Source organism: Chelonoidis abingdonii, chromosome 1 (assembly GCF_003597395.2).
Source record: "Chelonoidis abingdonii isolate Lonesome George chromosome 1, CheloAbing_2.0, whole genome shotgun sequence".
Classification (NCBI taxonomy): Eukaryota; Metazoa; Chordata; order Testudines; family Testudinidae; genus Chelonoidis; species Chelonoidis abingdonii.
Window position 1 is genome coordinate 79,601,734 of NC_133769.1, and position 27,098 is coordinate 79,628,831.

Here is a 27,098-nt window from a genome sequence, read left to right on the forward strand (position 1 = left end):
GGAAGATTAATGCTTTATTTCTGTTTCTGTAGTTTTGGGCAGGTGTAAACTTGGGAGAGGGAGACGACGAGAGAGAGAAAGCTTTAAGAGCAACATTTGTAGACATGTGAATTTATAATATGGAGTATTCACCAAATTTGTCTAGTCTCTTAATGTATGCTACAGTGGGGCAAAGACTGATTCCAAAACAGATGAGCAACAGAAACAAAGCTCATGCCTAAAGATGAAAGAGATGAGCATGAACTTTCAAACTAACAAACCTAGGCAACTGGACTTGTGCACAACAAATCTAACCTGAACTAGGTGAATTTAGAACATCCCTGTGGTCATGTAACCAGTACAGAAATATATATCCAGTCAATTGCTCCAGCATGGAATCAGATAGGCTTGTTTCAGAAATCTGCTACTGTGATGGGTTAGATCACAGAAACTCCCTTGGGAGCTGCCACCCAATGTGCCAAGACTACTTCTGCTTCTGCTTTCTCTGCCAGCTCAGGAGTCCAGCACCCTGTCTTGCTGATCCAGACATGCCCATCTGATGCAACAAAGACCCAGGGTCTGAATGACTTGCCTCAAAGCTGCAGACTTAACTGAAAGCAACTTACAGAAGTGTTCCTGCCTTTAACACTCAGATGCCCAACTCCCAATGGAGTCTAAACCCAAATAAATCCATTTTGTCCTGTATAAAACTTATACAGGGCAAACTCATAATTGTTTGCCCTCTATAACACTGATAGAGAGAGATGCACAGCTGTTTGCCCACCTGGGTATCTGAGTTAATTAATAAGTAAAAGGTGATTTTATTAAATACAGAAAGTAGGATTTAAGTGGTTCCAGGTAGTAACAGACAGAACAAAGTAAGTCACCAAGCAAAATAAAATAAAATGTGCAAATATATGTCTAATCAAACTGAATACAGATAATCTCACCCTTAGAGGTGTTTCAGTAAGTTTTTTCCTCAGACTGGACACCTTCCAGACCTGGGCACAATTCTTTCCCCTGGTACAGCTCTTGTTCCAGCTCAGGTGGTAGCTAGGAGATTCTTCATGATGGTTCTCAGAGTTATATTTCATATTTCTAGTTTTAGATACAAGAGTGATACATTTATAGAAATAGGAAAACACACTCAGATTATAAGATTTGTAATGATCCCTTACAAGAGACCTTTTGCATGAAGCATATTCCAGTTACATTATATTCACTTATTAGCATATTTTTATAAAACATATAGACTGCAATGTCACAGCTACAGTCTCAGATCTGTGCTAATTCATCTCAACTTTGTGCAGTTGCATTGTTATAGCCATTAAATAGAGTTGCCAGGCGTCCGGTTTTCAACCGGAACATCCAGTTTTTGACCGGAACACCCGGTTGAAAAGGGAACCTGGTGGCTATGGTCGGCACCGTGACTGGGCCGTTAAAAGTCTGAGAGGTGGTGCACCGGGGGTCCTTAGTGCTGGCTCCACAGCTTCCACAAGCAATGGGAGCTGCGGGGGCGGCGCCTGTGGGTGCAAGGGCAGTGCATGGAGTTTCCCTGGCTGCCCATGCACCTAGGGACTGCACTACAGGGACCAGGCAGCCACTTCCTGGGAGATGCTGGGACCTCACACCCTGAACCCCCCCTACACACTATAACTCTCTGCCACAGCCCAGAGCCCCCTCCTTCACCCCAGACCCCACACCCCCCCTGCACTCTGAACCCCTCCGCCCCAACCCAGAGCCCCCTCCTGCACCCCAAACCTCTCATCCCTGGCCCCATCCCAGAGCCTGCACCCCCAGCTGGAGTCCTCATGCCTCCTCCGCACCCCAATGCCCTGGCCCAGCCTCGAGCCCTCTCCCGCACTCATAACCCCTCATTTCTGGTTCCACCCCAGAGCTCACACCCCCAGTCAGAGCCCTCACCCCTCCTGTACTCCAACCTCCTGTCCCAGCCCAGTGAAAATGAGTGAGGGTAGGGAAGAGCGAGCAACAGAGGGAGCTGGGATGGGGCCTCGAGAAAGGGCAGGGGGCTGGGGAGGGGTGTTCGGTTTTGTGACATTAGAAAGTTGGCAAACCTACCAGTAAGGTTGATTTGAGGTATGATTTCTGCTAATAGCACTCAAGGTGAACTGAAACTGTCTTCCTTTTGTTCACCATCCATAGCTTTTCTAAAAATTTAGGAAGGAATAATTTCAGATTGACCTGTTTTATGCTTGGAAATCTAAAAATTCTGCTGAAAGACTGAACATTTGCTCCAGGTAAAGTTGATTGCAAACTCCTATGGCTTCGCAGGATCAACCCCTAAAGTTTGGCTATAGCTGTGTTTTAGCTTATCCCTTCCATAAATATACCGTGCCAGATTCTGATCTCTATGACATTAATATAAATCAGGGATTATTACAATGTTAATCCGGATTTGCACTAACATAATTGAAATCAGAATTTAGCCTTATGTGGTCTGATAACCTTTTTTCATTGCATGGCTTTTAATCTAATCTTCATACACGACAGCATCCAATAAAAGCCTTTTGAATGCCCTCCAATGAAAACTTAAATATAAAAGTAATTATTTAGCCTATATTTTCTAACTTCTACACACTAGTTAAGAACATAAGAATGGCCCTACTGGGTCAGACCAAAGGTCCATCTAGCCCAGTATCCTGTCTTCCGACTGGCCGGTACCAGGTGCCCTAGAGGGAATGAACAGAACAGGTAATCATCAAGTTACCAGCTTCTGGCAAACAGAGGCTAGGGACGCCATTCCTTCCAGTTATGACTTGAATCATTTTTGGTTCCTTTGTAGCACCACCAAACTTGTCCCTTTTTCCTGTGGTTGGGTTACTTAGGAATAAATTAAGTTTAGGCTTTGTTCTCCTAAATTCTTCCCCTTATGACTCCTCAGGCAAACACTAGAACTGCTCACTTGTTATGTAAAACCAAATAAGAAATTTAAAATGCTTCAATACTACTTGGTGTGTAGAATTTTTTCATAGAGCAATTTAAACCTAAGATAAACTGAAATGTTGTAACTTAAAAAAAAAAGTATTGCTTATTTTATCACACTAAATTGGCTTTGTTTTCCCTGCTTGAGTGTCATTCTTTTAGGTTTTCCCTGTTTCCACAGAATCTTCCATTGGAAGTTCAGAATGGTTTGTGTGCAATTTAACTTTGGGTCTGAGGTCTTAATCAGATCTTTTCTTGCCCTCCTTTCTCCCGTGTCTTACTGGAAATAGCCACTAACAGTCTACTCCCTTGTATCTCTCTACAAGAGAAATTAGGAATTTGAATGATGAAGACTGGGCAGTGGTGATTTTGAAGATTGATATCAACTGGTTTTCTGGTTCACTAGACACTTTTCTGGTTCACTAGTCACTTCTATATTAGGTGACTTGGAAAGCTTGAAACTGTGGCTGTCTAGTGCTCACACTAGATGCAGTAATATGGGAAAATCACCATAATTAATATCCCTTGAAAATATTAAAAAAAAAACCCATAAACCTTTTTAAGCCCTTAAAGACAAGCATTTTGGTATCCTAGCAAATATTTTCAAGGGGAAGGGAGCAACTACCAAAAAGAGAAAGAGGGAAGTAATTTTCTGCATGTTGCCTACAAACATCTTCCAGCTATGGGGGTGGGGGAAATCGTCCCATTACTGTTACCGCTACCTCCTATGTTTGTTTATTTAACTGCCCAGGTAAGTCTTTCTCTAAATTCATATTGTAAGCTCTTGGGTAAGGACTGTGCTTGATATTGCTACCCTGTATCTAGCACTCTGAGGTCATGACTTCGTTGGGAACTCAAAGTACAACTGTAATTCTGCTATTTTCACTACTACTAGGCTTTGCAAAACTTTTTTTAGGAGGAGAGTGAAGAAATTTTGCTGCATGACTTAGTGTTTGACTTTCAGAAATGCTTGGTTTTAAATTTAGTTTTGTAAGTTAGCCAGACAAACATACACAGAATGTCTGGAATATATTTGTACCTTCAAATTCAGTATAAGCATTAAAATTCATTTCTGATTCATGTACTTAAGGTTATGCGAGTGCTTATGTATACTGCTGAACTGGGTGCTTTTTGATTTTATCGTGAAGCCTAAATCCCATTTTCCAAAGTGAGGTAGGCATTTAGGAGTCTGGAGCACGCCTAAAATTTAGGTCAATCTAACTACATAGTGCAGAGCTGTGTCCTGTGTGACGTAGTTAGGTTGACATAATCCCTGCTGTAGATGCTGCTAGGTGGACAGAATTGTTCTGCTGACCTAGTTACTGCCTATTAAGGGGGTGGATTTAGTACAGTGACAGGAAAAAAAAAACCCTCTGTCACTGTATCAAGTGTCTGCAGACTGTAACCCTACAGCGGCGTGGCTGCCGTGCGGCAGCTGTGCCGATATTGTGCTTGTAGTGTAGACGTACCCTATGTTTCGGTATTATGAAGTTTGTCTGGCTTTTGTTCTTGACTTACATAATGTTTGATGATGATTAAGGCTAAGATTTTTATAACAGATATTTTTAGTAAAAGTCACGGACAGGTCACAGGCAATAAAGAAAAATTCACAGAAGCTCGTGACCTGTCCGTGACTTTTACGAAAAATATCCATGGCAAAATGGGTAGGGAGAAGGGTCCAGCACACAATGGTTCTGGGGTCCCTGCTACCTGTAGGCAATGGAGCAGCTGCAGGGTCCCCACACCACCCGTGACAGCTGGGAAGCTGAGGGGGCCCCAGCTCAGAGCTCCAGAGTCCTCTTGCCACTTGTGGCGGCTGAGGAACACCCCCCCCCCACACACACACAGCGACTGGGAGCTGTCATGTTCCAGCTGACAGCTCCAGCCCTGCCGCCTTGGGGCTGAAGTCATGGAAGTCTCTGGAAGTCATAGATTCCATGACTTCTGCAATGCCGTGACAGAATCATAGCCTTAATGATCATTTCACTTGAGCAATATGAACTGGTGCATTTTTGTAGGTAGACCAGGTCTTCCAGGCGCAACCTCACCAAACGTTAGCCAGGTTTAAATTAACAAAGAGAGTGCACTTTGTGTGTGCAGAGATTTTACTACATTGGTTTAAATTGACATCTTTATTTGAACAGTGCAACTTGATGTGTAGACCAGGCCTTGGTAATAAAGTCTGTTTGGGCACATAAATACAAGGTTTGAGGAAAGAAGATTATTTTCTGTAAGTAAGCACTTTTTATTCTATTTGAGCCAAGGTAAGTAGACCATGTCTGTGTCCTTGTTGTACTTTGAGAAGTTTCCTCTATATTCATTTCTACCTCTGTAAGCTCCCATGCATCTCTCATTGAACTAGGAATAAAATCTAGGTTTTAGTATCTTTGGGATGTCTGTGGACCAGTCTACTTTAAGCCTTAACTGACTGAGTGGCAGAGGCTAGTATTTAGAAACAATTATTTACAATATTCAAGATTTCTGGAATTTAGTTGCAGCAAAAACTGCAAAACTTTTTGTACAAACAAGGTAATTAAAATTAGGTTTTCAAAATTAATGACTGACACAAATGTACATAAGAGAAACCCCTTTTTCTTAAAAACAAACAACTCTTCCCACAGTATACTCAAAAGAAACAGAAGCATGTGTGAATGAGTGAGTATTGCTGCATAAATAGCACAGCAAACCTGAACTGTCTCAGCTATTCCTCAGATTTATTTACTTGTTTCAAGATTAGATGTTTTAGGTATGTATAGTCAGTAGAATGCTTGTAAAACAAGGAATTTCTTCATGACCATCTTATAAATCTAGGTAAGAGAGTCAGCATTTCTTTGTCTGTATCCCTTTAATTGCTGTAGCTATTACATTTTGAAGCCTTGAAATGCCTTGTATTTTCTTTAGTATTTTCTGTTGTTCTGAGTGACTGTATGTAGATGTGGTAAAGTTATTTATTTTATTTTTTTCTGAATGAAAATAGGGAAGAGAAATAGTGTAGTGTCATGTTCCACCATAGAACAGTAAATCTAATAAGGCCTGCTAGGCCCACTTTTATCAACTAAAAGAGATTTGAAAGGTCAGCGGAAGTTCTAACTGTGAATTCTGGCCATGTATCAGGAGCTGACATTAAATTTTATGTCAAAATCTTGAGCTATTTCTAAACGACTGGCTGGCCTGCAAAATGTTGCAAGAGTAACCTAAGTGCTCATCATGCAAGAGTTTAATATCTCAGGAGAACAGAATTAGCCATAAACTATTGTTTGGGGTAAACCCCATGATGAACTGACAGAGAGGAGCACAACACATTTTTCTGGTTTAAGAATTGAAATATCTGTTTCAACAAGGTTTCTTAGAGAAAGATTGTGCACAGTAAGTGATTGATTGTGTCTGCTCCCTGAGTTTCTCTAAGCCATTCGTCTCCTTACCCTACCTATATCTGCTACCTTCAGAGAGCAGATTGACAATACCTAGCATCAGAAGATATTTAGTTCTCCCACTACTCCAAATTCAGTTCCGCCCCCCAACCCCATCTCTGGATACTAAAGCAGTGCTGTGCTATGCTATTCAGTAATCTTAATTAGGGCTTCAGATTTCATGTAGTCTCGTGGGGGTGTGTTTTGAGGATGGTTTTTGTATCTGGTTAAAAATCGGAGAATATTTCAGGCACATCAAAGGTTACTACTGATGCCTCTTCAGTATATGGAAACAGACTCAGAAATGGAATTTAGGATAGAGTGTACCTGAGCTTTCAGAAAATCTTTGACAAGGTCGCTCACCAAAGTCTCTTAAGCAAAGTAAGCAGTCACAGGATAAGAGGGAAGGTCCTCTCATTGATAAGTAACTGACTAAAAGATAGGAAACAAAGGGTAGGAATAAATGGACAGTTTTCACAGAGGAGAGAGGTAAATAGTGGGATCCTCCCATGGACCAGTGCTGTTAAACTTATTCATAAATGATCTGGAAAAGGGGGTGCACAATGAGGTGGCAAAGTTTGCAGAAGATATAAAATTACTCAAGATAGTTAAGTCCAAAGCAGACTGTGAAGAATTACAAAGGAATCTCACTTAAGTGGGTGATTGGGTAGGAAAACGATAGATGAAATTCAGTGTTGATAAATTCAAAGTAATGTACATTGGAAAACATGATCACAGCTAAACATTCTAAATGATAGGGTCTAAATTGGCTGTTACCACTCAAGAAAGAGATCTTGGAGTCATTGTGGATAGTTGTCTGAAAACATCTGATCAATGTGCAGCAGCAATCAAGAAAGCTAACAGAATGTTAAGAACCATTGGAAAAGGAATAGATAATAAGACAGGAAATATCATAATGCCAGTATATGATATTCATAGTATATCCACAACTTGAATATTGTATGCAGTTCTGGTTGACTCATCTCGAAAAAGATATATTAGAATTGGAAAAAAGTACAGAGAAGGCAACAAAAATAATTAAGGGTATGGTACAGTTTTAATATGAGGAGACAGGGCTGCCCGGAGGCGAGAGGGTGGGGGCAAGTGGGGCAATTTTCCCCAGGCCCCACAGGGGCCCCCACAAGAATATAGTATTCTATAATGTTGCAACTTTTTTTTTTTTATGGAAGGGGCCCCCGAAATAGCTTTGGTCCAGGCCCCCTGAATCCTCTCGGCAGCCCTGTGAGAAGAGATTAAAAAGACTGGGACTGTGGAACTTGTGGAACTTGTTGCCAGGGAGTGTTGTGAAGGCCGAAAGTATAACTGGGTTCAAAAAATAATTAAACAAGTTCAGGTAGGATAGGTCCATCAATGACTATTAGCCAAGATGGTCAAGGACCCAGTCCTGAGTGTCTTTAAAACTCTGACTGCTAGAAACTGGAACTGGATGGTAGGAGATGGATCACTCAATAAATTGCCCTGTTCAGTTCACTCCTTCTGAAGCATCTGGCATGGCCACTGTGGGAAGACAGGATACTGCTACATAGACCATTGGTCTGATCTAGGATGCTTATTCTTATAAGAAAATAATCTCATGAACATGGTATGATGCAAATGAAGGAAATGTCTGAACACCTCAAAATTAGCTATTGATAGGACCATATTTGAAGAGGACAATATTTTATAGAGTATCTCAACCTTCTTGTAACCAAGACATTTTTAACCTTTTAGTTGTTTAAAGCTTTCAAAGCCTTTTTGTCAAAGAAAATCAGTAAACTGCAGGACACTTCATTAGTGAAATCCAGCTAGTGCCCAACAACATTCTAGTGTTGTACACTACTGTTTCTGTCACTCCTAAGCCACTGTTCCTTGCTTGGAATAATTCAGAGAGAATTCTTCATTCAAAAAGTTATTTGAGGTTTAGAAACTGGCAGTTAATAAGCTACTGGTTACCACCTTACATAGTGGTAATAAAAAAATCAAAGCACAGTTTTTAGAATTCTCAAGTCCATTGTGTTTGACTAATTTTCATTAATTTCAATTTTTTTTCACATTGTGGGAATTTTATGTCACTCTGAAAGATAATTCTCTTCAAGCATTTTCAGGAAATTGTAAAATATGGAAAAGATACAGTACCTTATATTGTGGTGTTAGACACCACAAGGGGTTATGGCACATTTGTGGAATTGTAACCTTTCTCTATGCATTTTGTTCTTGTCTTTGTATTAATGTTTTGATAGTCCTTGTGAATGTGTGAAGCTAAATCTAGCTCCCTTCACTCTTACAAAGCTATGATTCACCTAGGTCTCCACTCAGGAAACACCTTCAGCATAGAGCTGTGTGGAAAAAACTGATCTATTGGTTTGCTGGCAGTTCCAGAAAATAAAATAAAATCGGGTTTGGGTCAAAGTGAAACTTTTATTTTAAAAAAAATGTTGAGTAGTGAATAAAAAAAGTTGGAAACATTTATTTCAGGTCAAATGAAAGGTTTTGTTTGACCCCTCCCCAAAAATAACTTTTTTGAAGGGGAACTTTTAATAAAAGCAAAGGAAATGAAGAATTAGATTCACAAAAGAGGACACGGTGATATTCTCCCCTCTTACAGCCAGTGGTTAGGGCATTCATATAGGAAGAGGGACACTCAGGTTTGAATCCTTGCTCTGGAGCAGGGATTTGAACACATCTCGTCTGGAATTGAGGAGTGCCCTAACAGCCAAGCTAGTGGCTATTCTAGGATGGATGCTTCTCCTAATGAAGCTATTTCACTCTGTGTAAATAATATTCATTGACACAGGACTGGAACCAAGGTGTCTCCCCTGACCAGGTGAGTGCCCTAAGCACTGGGTAATAGTCTTTTCCCCAGTGGCTCTGGCCCAGTGACCATTAGAGAAAAAATATGGGGTATAATCCCTGGGACTTGGAGTATAAGAGGAGCAGCAGCATTACCACCACCTCCTTCTCAACCACCACCCATTTTGTGACTGGTGCCCAAATCTAGTGTGAAGAAATGAAAATATATTATTTCAGAAATATCAAAACGATCGTTTTGACATGTATGGATTTTTTTTTTCATGGAATGAAACAATTACCTGAAATAGACACGAATTCACAAAATGTTTCAGTTGACCTGACTCTGCATTTTTGGTAACAACTTTCAGATTAAAAATTTGCCCGTCTCAGCTTAAGCCTGTGGTTAAGCGCTTTGCTGATCTGTGGCTGTTTCTGAGTAAGAATGACCTTAAAGGCCCATTACATGTTGTTTTTTTCAGTTACTGCACTAAGATAACAGGGTTTGGTATGGAAATACTGTTACTGATAGTCCAGGACTTATCAATACTATAACCATTTTTTACATCTTATTCCAGGGCCCATATACCAGCAACATATTCAGTGCATAGTTCTTACTTCCTGTGTTACATTACACAAGATAAATGATTTCCCTCTTCAGTGTAAGAGTCCTCAGTGTGACATGGGTAAACCTGTTTATACTCACATAAAAGATCCATAGTATTGGCAGAAGTTTACTAGACACAGTATAAAGCAGTAGACTTGATACTGACTTAATTTTTCTCTATTGTAACTTTTTCCTTTTAATCGGGTACAGGTATATCTTCGTGAGAAGGATGAGGTTTAGTACACACATCCCTTGTCAGTATCTCCGATGAACTAGGTTTGGCAGCTCCCTGTCTACTGTGCTGGCTTTTATGGATCTCAGTCTAAGGGGCCTATCAGTCGCCATTCATTGTATAGGGAGTCTAGGTGCCTAACTCAGGCTTTGTGAATCATAGTGTTCCTGTAATTTTCTAGGTGCCTAAAGGTTAGGTATTGTATCACAATGCCTAACTCCTTTTGAGCATTCAGGCCTAAATCTTTAGTGCTTAGAGGTACTTAAAAATTTGAATGAGTCAAGTTTTAATGTGTTGATGCTGGGCTAAGCTGTTCAGACATAAGCACTATGCACTTAGAAAATGTTTCTGACTTTGCAGAGTATCAAACTCTTTCTAGTGATTTTAGTGGCGGCGGTCTGACTTACAGGATTCCAGAAGGATCTCAGAATAAAGAAATGGAGCTTTACCAGTACAGAATATTGCTAGACTTTTGTCTGTTTGACATGAGCCCAAGTGGGCCAACAGCCTCTTGCATGTATTTAGGTGTTCCCCTTTTGGTAAAAATATGTCTACTTCAAATACTGATGTTCATTTTAAACATGTGGGGACCATTAGCAATGTTAAAGCTGGACACATAGTTTAATGTGTTTAAATCATTTTAAAACATCACATCTGGTTTTTACTCTGGTGATAACAACTGGATCAGTTTAGCACTAGCATATACATTTAGGACATATATAGCTGTTAATTTCAAAAACATCTGTTGATTTTTGTGAGTGTGAACTATTGGATCTTTCACATTCTTGGAGTTTGTTGAAACAGGCTTGCTTGTGCTCCTAGGTGTGCACAGATGCAGGCAAATAAATATTCTATGGCTGGTGCTAGAGATTTTTTTGGTTTGGATGGGGGGGATAAGAATTGTTTTGCCATCAGAGCTGTTGTCTTTATCAGACTTCCATTTTCAGATGTGTTGATGGCTGACTATAAGATTTTTTTTTCAAAATCAATCCATTTTGATACTATGAGTAAGACATCCCACTCTCCTGGGATGTCTGAAATGGGCAGGCATTAAAAATTGAAGAAAGTAGGTTCTCTAACAAGTCTGCAAATCTTCTCTGTGGCTAGCTGAAAGTAAAAATGCCAGTTGTGTTGGAGCTTTGAAAAACGACTTCCCCTGTGACCTGCTGCCTTTTAGAGAGAATAGAGTTTAGAGTTATTTTTCAGAGTGGTGAATGCCTTTGGAGTTTCTCTTATTATGCCCATTAGCAAAATTGGCACCAATCTGCAGGATATAACCCAAAGGAAAACTATTAGTACAAGAGGGGGAAAAGAAAGCGCTAATGTGGCATTTTGTAGTTTCTTTTATCCCAGAATCTTTCCCAGAGCCAACAATTAATACTACTTTCTATCTGTGCAGAACTCAGAATGTTGTGAGTGCAGGAGCCATTATAGGGAACATGTCATCAGTGCTTTCCAAGGTGTTAAGGAGAGCTGCTCTTAAAATTGCTCTTGAATTGGTTACTCAGTGAGGCTAGCAGAAATAAGTTATTTCTTTGCTTCCTAATTTAATACAAATAACAATTAATTTTCAAATAACAAAACAAAAAAATGAAAAATCTTGCTTATTAGTCTCTTTTAGGGTTTTTTTATTTGGGGGAATTGATATGATATTTAATGCAAACTATACATGCACAGCTGTAAGTATGAGGGGAACTGGTATAACGAATGTCCTTGCAGCTCGGTCTCACAGTGGTGATCTTAGGTGCTGTAGTTTTTGTCCACTTGTCCTTTTTGGCACATGCTATGATGATTATTTGTATGTACCCTATTGACTTAAAATGGAAATTAATTAGAATATTTAGAAAGAAGAATAAATCTCTAGAATTGTGTTTCTCCTTTCCTTTTGCCCATTTTTGAATTTGGGGACACGTTTTTCAGGCCTCTGAGTGAGGATAATTATCTCTTCCTTTATTTAAGTCTGTTCATTTCCCCCATTCTTTTTTTTGCTGTCCTCTTCTTGCTAGTGAATTCCTATTATAATCCCTCACTTTTTATCACTTGCACCTTTTAACAGGAGTTTGAGAAGCAGCTTTCTCTGAGAATAGCATTAATGCCATTCCATAAAATAATTATACCTGTAGTGTAAGAGCCATAGACCTTCAACCCTTTCTTCAGCTGTGTTCAGGTTTAAGTTATCATTTGCAAAATGCCTCATTTCTAATGAGTAGACTGTTTAGGTAACCCAGACTTTACCATCACTGGGGTCTGGATTGCCTTACTGTATAATTATTAAGTCTGAGCAAGTGATTGTTCTGAATTGTGCAGTTGAAAGAAATCTGGTAAACTTCCAGAATGGTCAGACAAGATCAACTGATGAAAAAGTAAATTTTCTTGGTTTAAGGAGTTGCCTCTTGAAACCTTACTAAGCTATTATGAGGTTAACTGATTATTTTCTTTCCTAGGATTGAGAGTCCATATGTCTGTTTCATGGCGGCACGTAAAGTCACTGCCACTTCATGGAACATTTTTTTTAAATACTTCAGCTTAGTTTAAAATTAACATTTCTTTCTCCTTTTAGAGGGTGGTATTGGAAAATACTTTCTCAACAAGCTCTGGGGATTATGTACTCTGCGGATGTTTGTGTAGTATGGTCTATCTTTAGACAGCAATAGTGAAACTTCCTATTCCTTGCTTTTTAAAATTTGAAGTTTGCAATATGCCTTAGTACTGCCCAGTTCTTCTGATGTTTATATGAAAATTGTATTCCTGCATCCTTTTGTGCAATGAATGACAAAAATGTTGGCCAAGAATGTTTTTTATTAGATTGCATAATATGAAACAGTAGTAGCTGAATGCTAGCCAGCGGCCTATAGGAAACTGCCTCTTTGCTGTAGGATACTTAACTTTTGTTTAATTGTGTTTTCTCACACTCCAGAGCATGGACAGAGTCCTCTTTACTTGTAAACAGTTCAGAAAAAATAATCAGAGGGAATGAATTTTTGTCAGTACTATAGATTTTGGAGCAGAGAGGAGACAGACTGTGATGTGACTTAAACCATCAAGTAAATGCTATGGAACGAAGCAAGTTCTATGTGTTTTTTTTGGGGGGGGGGGAGTGGCGGTTTATGACATTTACTTGAAAATGCGAGAATATGCTATCTTGCTTGCATTCACTGCAGCTCTCCTGAAGCTTCAGAGATGTCAGGTGGATTTTATACCTAAGCAGAGTGTGATCAATTCTGTACATAAAATTTTAAATCCAGGCTTGCAAATAAAGAGCTCTAAACTGGAAAATGTTAGCGTTATGACAGATTTGTTGCTAGGTCTGTAAAGAATATTTGAGTGACAGTGCTTCTTTGCAAATATGAGACAGGTATGGTTAGCTTCTGGAGGGAAGGAGCATATGGGTGACATGTCTAGTTGCAAAGGGAGGTCTTTAAAAGAAGTATGAATTTGTACCGTATTTCACTCCTTATTAAATGTAGCTGATCTATTGGGAAAGTACTGTGTTGTACAAGGTTGCTATTCCTGTGTATTGATGGTAATCATTTAATGACTTTGATATTTAAAACTTACTTATATGATTTTAATAATGGTGTTTATCGTTGTTTTCAGAAATAATGACCAAGCTCACACACATACACATTCTGCCTGAGTTAGGACAGTGGCAGTTGCACTGCCACTTTATCCTTTGGGGTTTCTGCCTACGAGAATATATTTAACTTTTGAAGGGGCTTCCATACTACATCAGTGTATCTTGCTGTCACTCTTAGCTGGTGGTTCTCAAACTAGGGCCCCCGCATGCTCAGGGAAAGACCTGGCAGACTGGGCCAGTTTGTTTACCTTCCGGGTCCGCAGGTTTGGCCAATTGTGGCTCCCACTGGCTGCGGTTCAACACTCCGGGCCAATGGGGGCTGCGGAAGCGGTGTGGGACAAGGGATTTGCTGGCTGCTGCTTCCCACAGCCCCCATTCACCAGCCAAACCTGTGGATCTGGCAGGTAAACAAACCAGCCTGGCCCGCTGGGGGCTTTCCCTGAATAAGTGGCGGCCCTAGTTTGAACCACTGCTCTTATCCATGCTCAGTGGGATTTATCTGTGCCAGTGCTGCCATCCCCATATAATCTATATGTCAGCCGAGGCCTTGAACTTTGTTATCCCAAAGAATAGTTGTAATTCTGTGCAGTATCTAGCCCCAAACCTGCTCCAGTCTCACGTGAATTTCTGTTTCTCTGTTGGTTGCTCTCAAAGCTGTTATCACCAACTGTGAAATCACAGAGTATCTATTAAGATGTCTGAAAAGGAGTAAAGAGCAAGAGCAGATAAAAGCTTTAAAAACAAAAATTATCCCCTCCCTTTCCCAATCCCCCAAAATAGGAAAAAAATTCCTCTACTAGTAGTAGTGAAAGGAAAAAGTGTTTGTGGGGTTGGGAAAACAAACACAGACAACCTGATTCATGGTAGAAACGGAATTCAAAATGAAAAATGTAATGTGTTTTAAGAGGCATCACCAGATCTTTAAAAGATTTATGGCGACCTCTTCATAACCTCCATACGTGCAGAGACAAAGGGACATGCAGACCGTAAGCATGTCTAAAAACATTAGAGGAATGTGCTTTAGACAGTGGAACTGCTGAGCTACATGGCATTTAGAGTATTTGCATGGAGTTGCTACAGTTTAGCATATAAGCATTTTTTTATTAAAGAAATGTGTCACACTCACACACAAGTCCCTTAAAATAATGGCATAAAAAATAAGATGGCCTATATGAGACTCTTGAGACCACTTTTTATATTTTTGCAGCTAAGGTGTCTGTCTGTCCTTTCTAGTGTAGAAAAGGACTTCAGCTTTAACATTTACTTTCAGATCTGAATTTCAGGCCTTTCCTCTCCCTTGTCTAAATTTAAAGACTTGATTTTGGCCAGACCCTCTAGTGCGTGTACATGTATGGCCATATGGAAGAGTGAGTATGGAAAAACATAGTTGTATCTCTGTGTTCCATGTTGAAGAAGAAGAACGTTCTTGTCATAGTGTTCTAGTAACTCTTCTCTCAACATGTTGGGTAGAATCCTGGCCCCTTTGAATTCAGTGGGAATTTGTCCATCAACTTCACAGATTCATAGATTATAAAACCAGATGGGACCATAGTAATCATCTGACCTCCTGCATAACACAGGCCATAGGACTTCCCTGAATTAAATCTGGTTTGAACTAAAGCATATCTTTTTAGAAAAAAAATCCAGTCTTGATTTAAAAGTTTCTTGTGATGGAGAATCCATCGCAGTCCTTAAGTTGTTCCAGTGATTAACCCTCACTGTTAAAATGTACACCTTATTTCCAGTCTGAATTTGTCTAGCTTCAACTTCCAGCCACTGAATCTTGTTTTACCTTTGTCTGCAAGACTGAAGATACCTCTTATCAAATTTCTGCTCTTCGGTACTTATAGACTGTGATCAAGTCACCCCTTAAGTTTCTCTTTGTTAAGCTAAATAGATTGAGCTCCCTTAGGCTCTCACTATAAGGCATGTTTTCCAATTCTTTAATAATTCTCTTGGTTCTTCTTTGAACCCTCTCCAATTAATCAACATCTTTCTTGAATTGTGGACACCAGAACTGGACACAGTATTCCAGTAGTGGTCACACCTATGCCAAATAGAGGTTTTATAACCTGTCTACTCCTTCTTGATATTCCCCTATTTATACTTCCAAGCACCTCACTAGATCTTTAGGCCACAGCATCACATTGGGAGCCCATGACTCCCAAGTCTTTTTCAGGGTCACTGCTTCCCAGAATAGAGTTCTCCATCCTGTTAACTATGGCTGTTAAATAATACTACAGTGGAGCTAGGATTCCATCCCTTCTCTTTAGAGAGCAGGGCATTCTAAAAATGGGTTTTTACAAATTGTGAAGCATGTCAGTGACGTAAAAGGCATATCCATCTGTTCCTTTGCTCTGGGGCATTCTCTAACTGTGCCATGTCACTGGAAAGAACTGTGAAGTGATTTTTCAGTTCACTGGTGCATGTGTTTTCCACAATATATTGCAGCCTCTTGGTAAAAAATAAATGTGATTTGGCAAATGAATTGCCTTAGCTGTGACCTCTTCGTGCCACGTGATGTTTTTGGTAGATGCCTGGGCTTATCTGCTGTATTTAGTCCCAGTTGGGAAGGTAGGCCCTGACACAGATTGCTCTGTAACTGGCAAATCTGAATTCAGAGAGATTATCACTGACTACATGTTTGTAGAGCTCCTAGTACAATGGAGTTTTGGCCTGATTAGACTCTAGGTGCTACTGTAATGTAAATGTTTAGTAATAATAACAGTGTCCATTCTGTATTTAGTAGTTAGAACAAGGCATCTAGAAACAAAAATTTTATAAAGATTGTTTTACATATGGGGGCAAGCTATTACTTGAACACTGAACATCTATTTAAGCTGTGTGGGTCTAAAACCTTCTCCCATATTGTGATTTGTAAATACAGATTATAGGATTTGTAAGAATAAGTAGTTTTGCAAATGTCATGGTGGACAGGTTTCTACTGAGCTGAATGTAGACATGGAGACCGCAAACGGATAAAAACTAAGCTCTTACATTAAGTTTTACTTTTACAGTAAGGTGGTTACAGCGTAGAATTCATAGAGTAATACATCTTAAAATGTAAAATATAAATCTTTCATAAATTTAAAATATTCAGAGAAAGGTGAAATTTTATCCTTAACATACTCTGTCTTCTGGCCACACCTATGGCATTCTCTGAGAATTCGATGTCAGACAAACTATATACAGGAAAGTCTATGGATGGGCCAATGTAGCAGGACAAAATATGCATATGTCTAGTGACTTCATGTAGTTATTGTTCATCCATGACCGTCAGAATCATTCTAACATCTAAATTAAAATTTGAGTATGAAAGGCCAGCTGGGGCTTTAGTTCTGAATTGCTCGAGGATCAGTTGTTTCAACAATGTTTGTCAGTTTGTCAGTTTTTCATATTTCTTTTACGTTTTAATTATAACCCATCAAATCTTAAGCGATTGCTTATGGGCTAGACTCAGATGAATGTCATCGAAGGGTGTTTTATTTAATGGCTTCAGCATAACATCTGTTTCTAATGTTTTAAAAGCCAATTTATATGGAAATTTATTTTAGAAAAAGTCAATAGATACAGACACTTTTAACACCTTGTACTCTAGTAAAAATTCAGAACTCAAAGTAAAATAGTATTGACATAATGCTATCTTCTTGCTTGCACAACATAAAGAATAATGAAATAAGGACCTTTTTGCATTGCCATAGCAATATGATTGTATCTTCTCAGTTGTCTTTTTAACTGTTTGATTCATTTCTTTGTTTTTATTTTTTTTAATAGCCGAGCCATCAAGACAAACCAGGATCTTCTGCCAGAAACCCCCTGGACTCACATATTCTACAATGATTTTTGGGGAACTCTCCTAACCCACAGCGGGAGTCACAAGTCCTACCGTCCTCTCTGCACGCTCTCCTTTCGCATTAACCATGCCTTTGGAGGCATGGATCCTTGGAGCTACCACCTTGTAAATGTCCTGTTACACGCTGCAGTCACTGGGCTTTTCACAAACTTCTCCAGAATCTTGTTTGGGGATGGATATTGGACCTTAATCGCAGGCCTGCTGTTTGCGTCTCATCCCATCCACACCGAAGCAGTGGCAGGAATTGTGGGGAGGGCTGATGTTGGAGCCTGCTTTTTTTTTCTGCTCTCATTGATGTGTTACGTTAAACATTGCTCTACAAGAAGCTATTCAACCAGCACTTGGGGCTGGATCTTGGGGACAGGACTCTGTGCTGGCTGCAGCATGTTGTGGAAGGAGCAAGGAGTGACTGTTCTGGCAGTTTCAGCAGTTTATGACGTCTTTGTGTTTCACAGGCTGAAAATGAACCAAATCATTCCTTCTATATATAAAGTAAGTGACTCTCTGCCCACCTGAGTTATTTGTTTTATAAAGCAGCAATAACTAAATTAATCAGATGCCAACTTTATCTTTCGGTATGGCTCAGTAGGGATGTCAGCCCTGTGCGAAATAAACACAGATGTCTTATACTGAAAGTATAATTAAAACCATTCAGTAACTATTTTTTTTGTATTAGTTCCTGGCATTTAAACCATGTGTTATTACCCATCTTTTTCAGGCTGGGGATCTATTTCATTGATTTGCTCTCATCTCTTCCAGTCTTCCAACTCTGTTTACCATCGCCTGCTAACCCCAGGGTTGTAAGTTCAATCCTTAAGGGGGCCATTTAGGGAACTGGGGTAAAGATATGTCTGAGGATTGGTCCTGCTTTGAGCAGGGGGCTGGACTAGATGACCTCCTGAGGTCCCTTCCAACTCTGATATTCTATGATTATTTAGCTTGCATGTTGTTATCTTCATCTATTTTGCCAATTCAGCTTACTGTGGTTGAGTATGCAAGTGCATCAGCTGATATAAATCTACAAGCCTCCCTGAAGCAAAGACAGAGCACTTAATGTTCAGGTTCAACAGAAATGCACAGGACTTGAATTTAGGGCTCTGGCATACTTTTCCCCCTAGTAGGAGCTGCCATGCCGATCTATTACAGCCTCCAGAATAAATATTTCTCAGAATGGAACTAGTGGCTCACAAGCAAAACAGAGAAGTCTCCTCTGTTGTTTGCATTACAGCAGTGCCTAGAGGTCCCATCTGAGACCAGGGCTCCATTGTGCTTGACACTGTACAGAGTAAGAGAAAAGATGACCAATTTTTTTCTGATGGATCAATTTCCCATTAGAAAATGTAGATTTGAAATATCAAAATGTTTCATGGGAACATATCAGTTTCACCATTTTTGATGATAACTTGATCTTGTTTGATGATAACTTTGATGACTTTTGACATCTTATATTACAAAAGTCTAAATGAAGCCCTTCACCCTGTTGAAATTAATTACTTTGGAAATTTGGTTTGTGGGAAATTTTGAAATTTCAACTTTTTGTTCCAATTCAAGACAAAAAGAAATTCTGAAATGCGTGAATTTCCCACAGAATGGACATTCCAAGTTTTAATCAGCTAAGTTTAAGAGACAAGTCCCAGCCTTGATGAGTTTATGATGACATGGCAGACAAAAGGTAGTCCCCCAGCAGTCTTCTGTTAAACTAGTGTGGACTTACTAACGAATGCCAACTTACATTAAGCACTTTGTTTACTCAGGTGTCTGTCTGAGACTGTAGGAACACTTCTGAGCACAGTTGCCAACTTTCACGTGGTAAATAAGCAACTCGACTTTCATAGTAAGCCAAAAATCAAGCTAATTCCATTTCAAAACAAGGTCAAAATAAATCAATCCCTAAAAACCCCAACACTCTGACTAGATCCCCCTGGACTGTGGTGAGCCCGCTGTGTACCCTGACTCTTTCCCCCTGCCTTCCCCCTGCTTGCCAGGAGCTGATCATAAAAGAAGAAGCAACAAGCTACAAGCCAAAAACTAGCCAACAAGCAACTCACAAGCCAGTTAAGCCAAAAACAAGCCCAGTTTTTGTGTTGTTTTTTTCCCCATGGGTTTGGCATGGCTGCTTCTGAGAGCCAATGAACAAACATCATGAGTACACTGAATAGTGACTTGTGCGGAAAAAGAAAATGTATTTAACTGCAATTTGCGTTTTAAAGTTATATGATGGTATTTTTCAAACATTTGGTACATAATTCTGTAGCCATATTTGAAAATCTCACTCATTATCCGTAAAAGAAAATGAGGGATAAAACTCTATTTTTATTCCTACTGTGTACATATTTCCTAATAAGTCAAATTTGAAATACATTTTGTTGGTCTTCCTATCTAAACTAAACTACAAACCCTCTTTTCTTCTTATGATCAAAATCCTCTCATGGATCCTTCTCCAAATTCTGTCTTCATCTCTGGACTGAAGGCAAGGAGTTGATGTTTGGTTCCATGGAATAAATAACATTAGGACAGTCATGAGGAGTCAAGATGGAAACAAAAAACAGTTTTAGGAAGGGGATTTGCTGCTCAATTCTATCCCATCCACTCCAGCTTTGTATCTGTGCTATTTATTTCCTTTCCCTGAGTGGAGAATTCCATATTTACCGTAGAGGTATCAAGTCTTTTTTGTTTGTTTGTTAAATTTATATTATATATTTTTTGGTAAACAACACCGAGGCTGTTTTTGTTTTTGAAGATTTACACCACATGGACAGGGACCATGGCTCATAGCAGTACTTCTCAGGAATGCAGAAGGCCAGGGCTGGGTTGCTGCTATGTACAGGGCTTTGTCAGGAGCACACGAGGAAATAAATCTGTATTATGAGACACTCAGGCCTGAATCCAATCCTTCTTAAAAGCTGTGTGTTTGGGGACAGGTCCACCACCCACATTCTTCATCCTGTGTATTGGATGGGACGCCCCTCCAGCAGCCTTGCTTTTCTGAGTCAACTCTTATATCTATAGAGTGTGAGAGTTGTCATGTCCTTAGCATTCTGGTGCAAATGAACAGAAAGCACTCTGATGCATTGCCACACTTGCTCTGTCAGCATCTGAATTATCATCTGAAATAAATCTATAAAACTAGATAAATATACATGTGACTTTGAAGTGTCCAGTGTGATAATAATAATAGAACTATTGACTTTTCATAAATATGGTTAAGTTGTCACTGTCCTAAAACTTATTCTTCCTTCATTGTCTTCGATCTATAATGCCTGGACTTCTTTGATGTTTGGGTCTCTCTTCCTGTGTACTTGCATCTCTTTTGGTGTTATTAGCAAATTCAGTCAGGGATTAATCTAGACTAAAACTCCAGGCAAAGGATTGAAGCAGCAGTACTGGTTTCAGGGAGAAACTTGGGTATTTTGTGTACTTTTGTGTTTCAAAAAAGTCCCTGGACAACACACACTTATCCTGAACTGGGTGACAACCATTAGGCAGTACCACTGTTGGAAGATTAAATGCTGCTTGATTTCAAATCTCAAAGTGGAACACAATTTGAGTGAAAGTGATCATGAAATGATGGATTACACGAGGAAGGAAAGGAGTGTGAGAAGCAGAATAAGGACAATGGACTTTAGAAAAGCATATTTTAACAAACTTAGAGAATTGGTTGCTTAGTCAGGTCCCATGGGAAAAAAATCTAAGGGATAATGGAGTTGAGGAGTGCTGGCAGTTTCTCAATGAGAATATTAAATGGACAACTACAAACTAACCCAATTCAAAGGAAAGATAGGAAGAATGGTAAGAGGCCAATAAACTTCCATCAGAAGCTCTTTAATGACCTGAAAATCAAAAAGAAAACCTAAAAAAAAAAAAACCTAAAAAAAAAAAAAGTGGAACAAATTGCTAAGGAGTAGTACAAAAGTATGATACTATGCTAAGGAGTAGTACAAAAGTATGACACAAGTTTATAGGGACAAGGTCAGAAAGGCAAAGACACAAAATGAGTAGCACCTAGCAAGGGCCATAAAAAACAATGAGAAGAGGTTCTTTAAATACATTAGGTGCACGAGAAAGACAGAGGAAAATGTAGGTCCCCTACTTAGCTTGGAAGGAGATCTAATAACTTATGACATCTAAAAAAGTCTGAGCTGTTTAATATCTGTTTTGCTTGTCTTCTCTAGAAAGGTAGATTGTGACCAAATACTTAACACAATTAATATTAACAATGAGGGAGAAGGAACAAGTCAAAAGAGAGAAAGAACAGGTTAAAGAATATTTAGGTGAGTCAGATATATTCAAGTTAGCAGGCCTGATGAAATTTATCCCAGGTTATATAAGGAACTAGCTGAAGCAATCTTGGAACCGTAAGCAATTATTTTTGAGAATTCATGGAGGACTGGTGAGGTCCCGGATGACTGGAGAAGGGCAAAATATTTTTTAAAAAAGGGGAACAAAGAGGACCTTCGATACCTGGAAAGGTATTGGAACAAATTTATTAAGCAATCAATTTGCAAGTTCCGAGGGTTATAAGGAATAGCCAGCATGGATTTGTCAGGAACAAGTCATGCCAAACCAACCTAAATTCCTTCTTGGACAGGGTTATGGGCCTAGTGGATGGGGGCTGGGGGTGGGGAGGAGCAGAAGATGTGTTAGTTCTTGATTTTTAGTAAGGCTTTTTACGCATGACATTCTCAGAAGCAAACTAGGGAAATATGGCCTAGGTGAAATTACGATAAGGCGCATGCCCAACTGGTTGAAAGACCATAAAATAACCTTAAGAGTAATTGTCAATGGATCACTGTCAAACTGGGAGGGCTTATCTAGTGTAGTCCCTTTGGGGGTCAGTCATAGGTCCGGCACTATTAAATATTTTTCATTAATGATTTGGATAATGGAGTAGAGACTATGCATATAAAATTTACATATAACACCACACTGGAAGAGGTTGCAAGGACATGATCAGAATTCATAATGACTTTGACAAATTTAGAGAATTGGTCTGAAATCAATAAGATGAAATTCAGTAGAGACAAGTGCAAAATACTACACTTATGAAAAAAAATCAAATGCACAAATACAAAATGGAGAATAACTGGCATGGTGTTGGTGGAGGTGCAGTAAACGATCCGGGAGTTACAGTGAATCAGAAACTGAATATGATGCAGCTGCAAAAAAAGACTAATGTCATTCTGGAATTTATTAACAGGAGTGTTATATGTCAGACTTGAGAGGTAGTTGTCCTGCTCTACTTTGGCACTGGTGAGGCCTCAGCTGGATTGTGTCCAATTCTGGGCACCACACTTTAGGAAAGATGTGGACAAATTGGAGACAGTTTGCAGGAGCGCAATAATAAATCTGACCTGTGAAGAAAAGTTTAAAAAACCTAGGGATGTTTAATCTTCAGAAAAGAAGATTGAGAAGGGATCTAATACATCTTCAAATATGTTAAAGGCTGTTCTAAAGAGGATAGTGATCAGTTGTTCTCCATGGGCACTGACGGTAGGACAAGAAGTAATGAGCTTAATCTGTAGCAGGGGAGATTTAGGTTAGATATTAGGAAAAGCTTTCTAACTATAAGAAGCTCTGGAATAGGTTTCCAGAGGAGATTGTGGAATCTCCCTCATTGGAGATTAAGAACAATTTGGACAAGTTCCTGTCAGGGATGATTTAGATAGACTTGGTCCTGTCTCAGCTCACTAGTCTGGACAAGATGATTGGCTGAGGTCCCTTCCAGCCATACATTACTATGATTATGTGATTGTAAAGAAGAAGCAGCTCTCCATACTACTACTTGGAAGCTCTCCAGAGAGAGCACAGTTTGATAACTATTTGATTTTATTTCAATTTTGTTTGGCATCTCTAGACTCAGATATAGAATGTATTTATTGATAGTTTGCAGTAACCATATTGAGGTAATGTCAAAACTCTCCCATATAGGTCCCGAACCAAAACTTTCCTACAAATCTCTCATGCACTTCTAAATGTTAAAGAAAAAAAAAGTCTATCTAACTGTGTATTTATCTGGATCCCATCACTATGAAGCACTCAAATACTCCAATCTTGAATGAATTTAGCTTGGCAGCATCTCCAAGAGAAAAGGTAAATAAGGAGCTGAACCATGGAGAGACTAAGTAATTTACTCAGGATCACATGAGCAGTCAGTGGGAAAACCTGAAATGAAATCTTGGTCTCCTGAGTCTCCATCCCGTGCCTTAAACAACAAGATCATCCTTTAGGTCACAGAACTGGAAGTCAGGAAATCTGGCTGCTTTTCCCTTTGCCTTGAACTTCATATGACTTGGGTTAAGCCAATAAATCTCTGTGCCTCAGTTTCCCAGCAATAAAAGGTGGAAAGTACTTCCCTGTTTGACAGTGGTGCTGATTAGAAATCCATGGCTTCAGCAGAGCACAGATACCTTTATGAGTGCCATAGAAATGTATACAAATAAATAAAAATAAAATAAAACCAAACCATTTGAATGCTGTGTAAAAAAAAAAAAAAAATGCATGTCTTCCTTCTCTAATATCGTCACGTATTTCTTTAAGCAGCTCTGCTTTGTGTCCCTCTCTTCAGGAAGATTGCTGCTTGAGCAGCAGCTTCCTCAGCACCAGAAAAACTTCCCTTCAGCCACCTGAACTCCCAAGTGGGCTCCTCAACAGCTAATATCCCTGTTTCTCCAGAGAGGCTTAAATTAGAGACATTTTTCTATTTACCTTTCAGGGTTTTAATTTCTTTTTTATAAACAACTTGCATTTTATAAGAATACATTATCATGGAAGATGAATGGTATGTCATGGATACAGGGAGTATCTCCTCAGGCTTGAGCAGCAGCTGCCTTTTATCTTCTGGAAGCTGTCAGTCTCCTCAGCTGCTGTTTGATAGCTTGTCTGTGCTCTTCTGCTCGCCAGTTCTGGAGCAGGGGCTTCCCTTCTGTTGAAGGCCAGCAGGGCCCTCTAGTTCTGACTCCTGAGCACTGTATGGGAGTTACGGTATGTCTACATTGCATGGGATGTGTGATTGCAGTATGTGTGGATATACCTGAGCTAGCTTTAATCTATCTAGCTCAGGTGCTGATAGCAATGCAGCTCTGGCTTCAGTGTGACCTAGCTGCCTGAGTGAGTATCCAGGGTTCCAGGCAGGGTTGTACAGCACATACTGGAGCTTTGCAGCCACATCTTCACTGCTGTCGTTACCTGAGATAGCTTGATCAAAGCTAGCATGAGTACGTCTACACGAGCTGCAGTCATTCCCCCCATTGAAATGTAGGCATATCCCTAGACAGGTGAAATTTAATTCCCCTCTGCAAGGGAGAAGTTTATTGCAATTTAGAGAAGAAAATGTAAAGTTAAAGAAAAACAGAGTGATAGATTTAAAAGCCAAGTTAAAGCAAACAAGTCACCTTTATCTAAAGGTCCAGTGTGCTGTGCTCACTCTAATATTATACAACCCAGACCTGCATAACAGCATTAGAAGACATTTCTCAACCTTTTTGTATTTCAGAGTGCATTTTGAGCCTTACCATTAACCCTGTGGTGAGATTGAAATACTGCTCTCCTGGAGAGCTGGAAATAATTTTCTAGGCATGCTGCAAAGCCTGTTCATTGGCTATTTGGGAATAGCTGAGGCACTTTGGATATGGGGCTTGTTGTGGGTTCTGATTTGCAATTTGTTTGCTGACCATATGTTGGCATTAAGGGGTCTGGGATGGAGGGAAGGGCAAGAAAATTGCTGCTGTTTTGGTTGGAAATGATTTTTATGTGTATCTTCTAAAGTAATATCAAGGATGACTATAGCCCAGGATAAGTGTTCTTAACAAGAAATCCTGGCCCCACTGGCATCAAAGGCAAAGCTTCTATTGACATCAGTGCGGCCAGGATTTTACCCTTTACTTTTTTATTTAAATTTGGTATATGAATAAATTTATCATTTAAGGCTTCCTAAGGTATTGATACTGAATTTAGCAAAGAATAGAAGAATATATTAGGCACAGTGACCAACCATAAACTTTCCTATGGGATGTGACAAAACAGAGTCAGACAGACAAAAATGGGGAGAGTGTGAGATTTCTCATTAATCTCTGAATTGTAGATTTATTTTTAACTTATTTATTTTACCTCTTGGTTTACCATTGTTATGGGCTCTGGACAATATTCCCTAGGCAAGGATTGAAAATATCCCCGGAAAATATCCCAGAGTCATCACTTCCTGTACAATCTAAGTTTTTATTGAGTTATTTATTTTAAAGTTTCTAACTCTTGTGATTGAAAAGCTAACTATCCCCCATGTGAATTGAGTATGGCGAAAATAGTGATGCAGGCTGCAGACAGACCACTTCAGTGTCTCTGCTGCTGCTCACAGCTTTCCCAGGCTGGAATATAATGAAAACAGACCAATATCTTGTCAGTTCTTCACAGTTGCTGCTCAGAACACTGTGGATATCATAGAAGTAGTGGATCAATTTCATTGTGCTATCCTATTTGGGGAAACTCTGTGTATGCAATGAACGGGAAGAGAAGAGAAGTTGAAGAAAAGAGGAAACAGACATGGAAGAGGACAATTCAGGAAAAGTTAGGTGCTTAGGATGTTAGCCTGGGACTTGGGAGACCTGGATTGAACTCCTTGCTTTCCCACTGGTTTCCTGTGTAGCTGTAGGCAAGTCACTTCATCTCTCTGTGCCTCAGTTCCTCATCTGTAAAATAGGGGATAGTAGCAAGTCTTGACACCACAGAAGTGTTGAGAGTAAATACATTACTCAGGTGCTCAGATATTATGGCAATGGGTGCCTTTAAAAGTACCTAAAATAGATAGGGAATGTGGCGTTGGGAGGTGTCAGAATGGTATTTTTCACCTTAGTTTTAGTCCTCGGACTTGTTGGTGTCAGGTAAATTTTCCAAGCCTAGTCCCAGGTAAAAGTGGCACTGCTCTATTGCAGAACAACTATAACCTGTACACTGGGCATACTCCTGTTATCATGATTGTGTGACTAGCTGTATTGCTGCTTTCCATAACAAACACATCAGAACATTACACTGTGAATTTACTGGAATACCAAGGATTCAAAATGCTGCTGTGGTGTGGTAGCTGCAAAGCAGGACCACCAGCAAAGCAGATACAATCTCTTACTTAGCATCTATTTTTATGCATTTACAGTTTTTCAAATGTACAGTGAAATATTTTTTCCCCATAGCTGTCTATTAAAATCTAAATTCTACCCTCTGACCCACAGGAAAGGATCTCATTGGTTTCCATGGGAGATGCATATACACATTAATGGGTAGAATTTGGCCCTAAGGGTTTTCCTTCCTATCACCAAATGTTGCTGCATCTCAGTCTGGATGTGACATGCAGACCCCTTTGGCTAGTTGAAAAGTCTGTCTGAAGCCCAATTTGATTTGGTTAGCTGTATTATGACTAACCATTCATTTCCTGACTCCTTCTTCAAATGCAATGTAAGAGCATGTGTACAGTTAAATCCAGCATCTCTTGATGGAAGTGTACTTTGACATAGCTGTAAATAAATCTGTGAAAGTGAGAACAATAAAAAACTGACCGAGTGGGGACAATACATCAATTTGTTTCATGTTCGTATGGAAGAAAGGTGTTTTGTTTCGTTTCACAACATTTTTAGACCTTAAGCCTTTCACTCTAAGTCAAATAGAATGCAGATTGATTGATTTGTCATGTATCATATGTATCAAATGATTCTGCATGACCTGCA

General features: G+C 39.5%; 1 protein-coding gene across 2 annotated transcripts in view; it reads left to right on the forward strand.

The window, feature by feature from the left end:
- TMTC2 (transmembrane O-mannosyltransferase targeting cadherins 2) overlaps positions 1-27,098 on the forward strand; it is a 374,316-nt gene that overhangs the window by 135,079 nt on the left and 212,139 nt on the right. The window contains exon 2 of one of the 2 annotated variants that reach the window (XM_032777505.2): positions 17,310-17,880. The exons of the other annotated variant lie outside the window; for it this stretch is intronic. Coding sequence (XP_032633396.1) covers positions 17,310-17,880 — 571 coding nt within the window. The remainder of the gene's footprint in view (positions 1-17,309; positions 17,881-27,098) is intronic. 2 annotated transcript variants of the gene reach the window in all.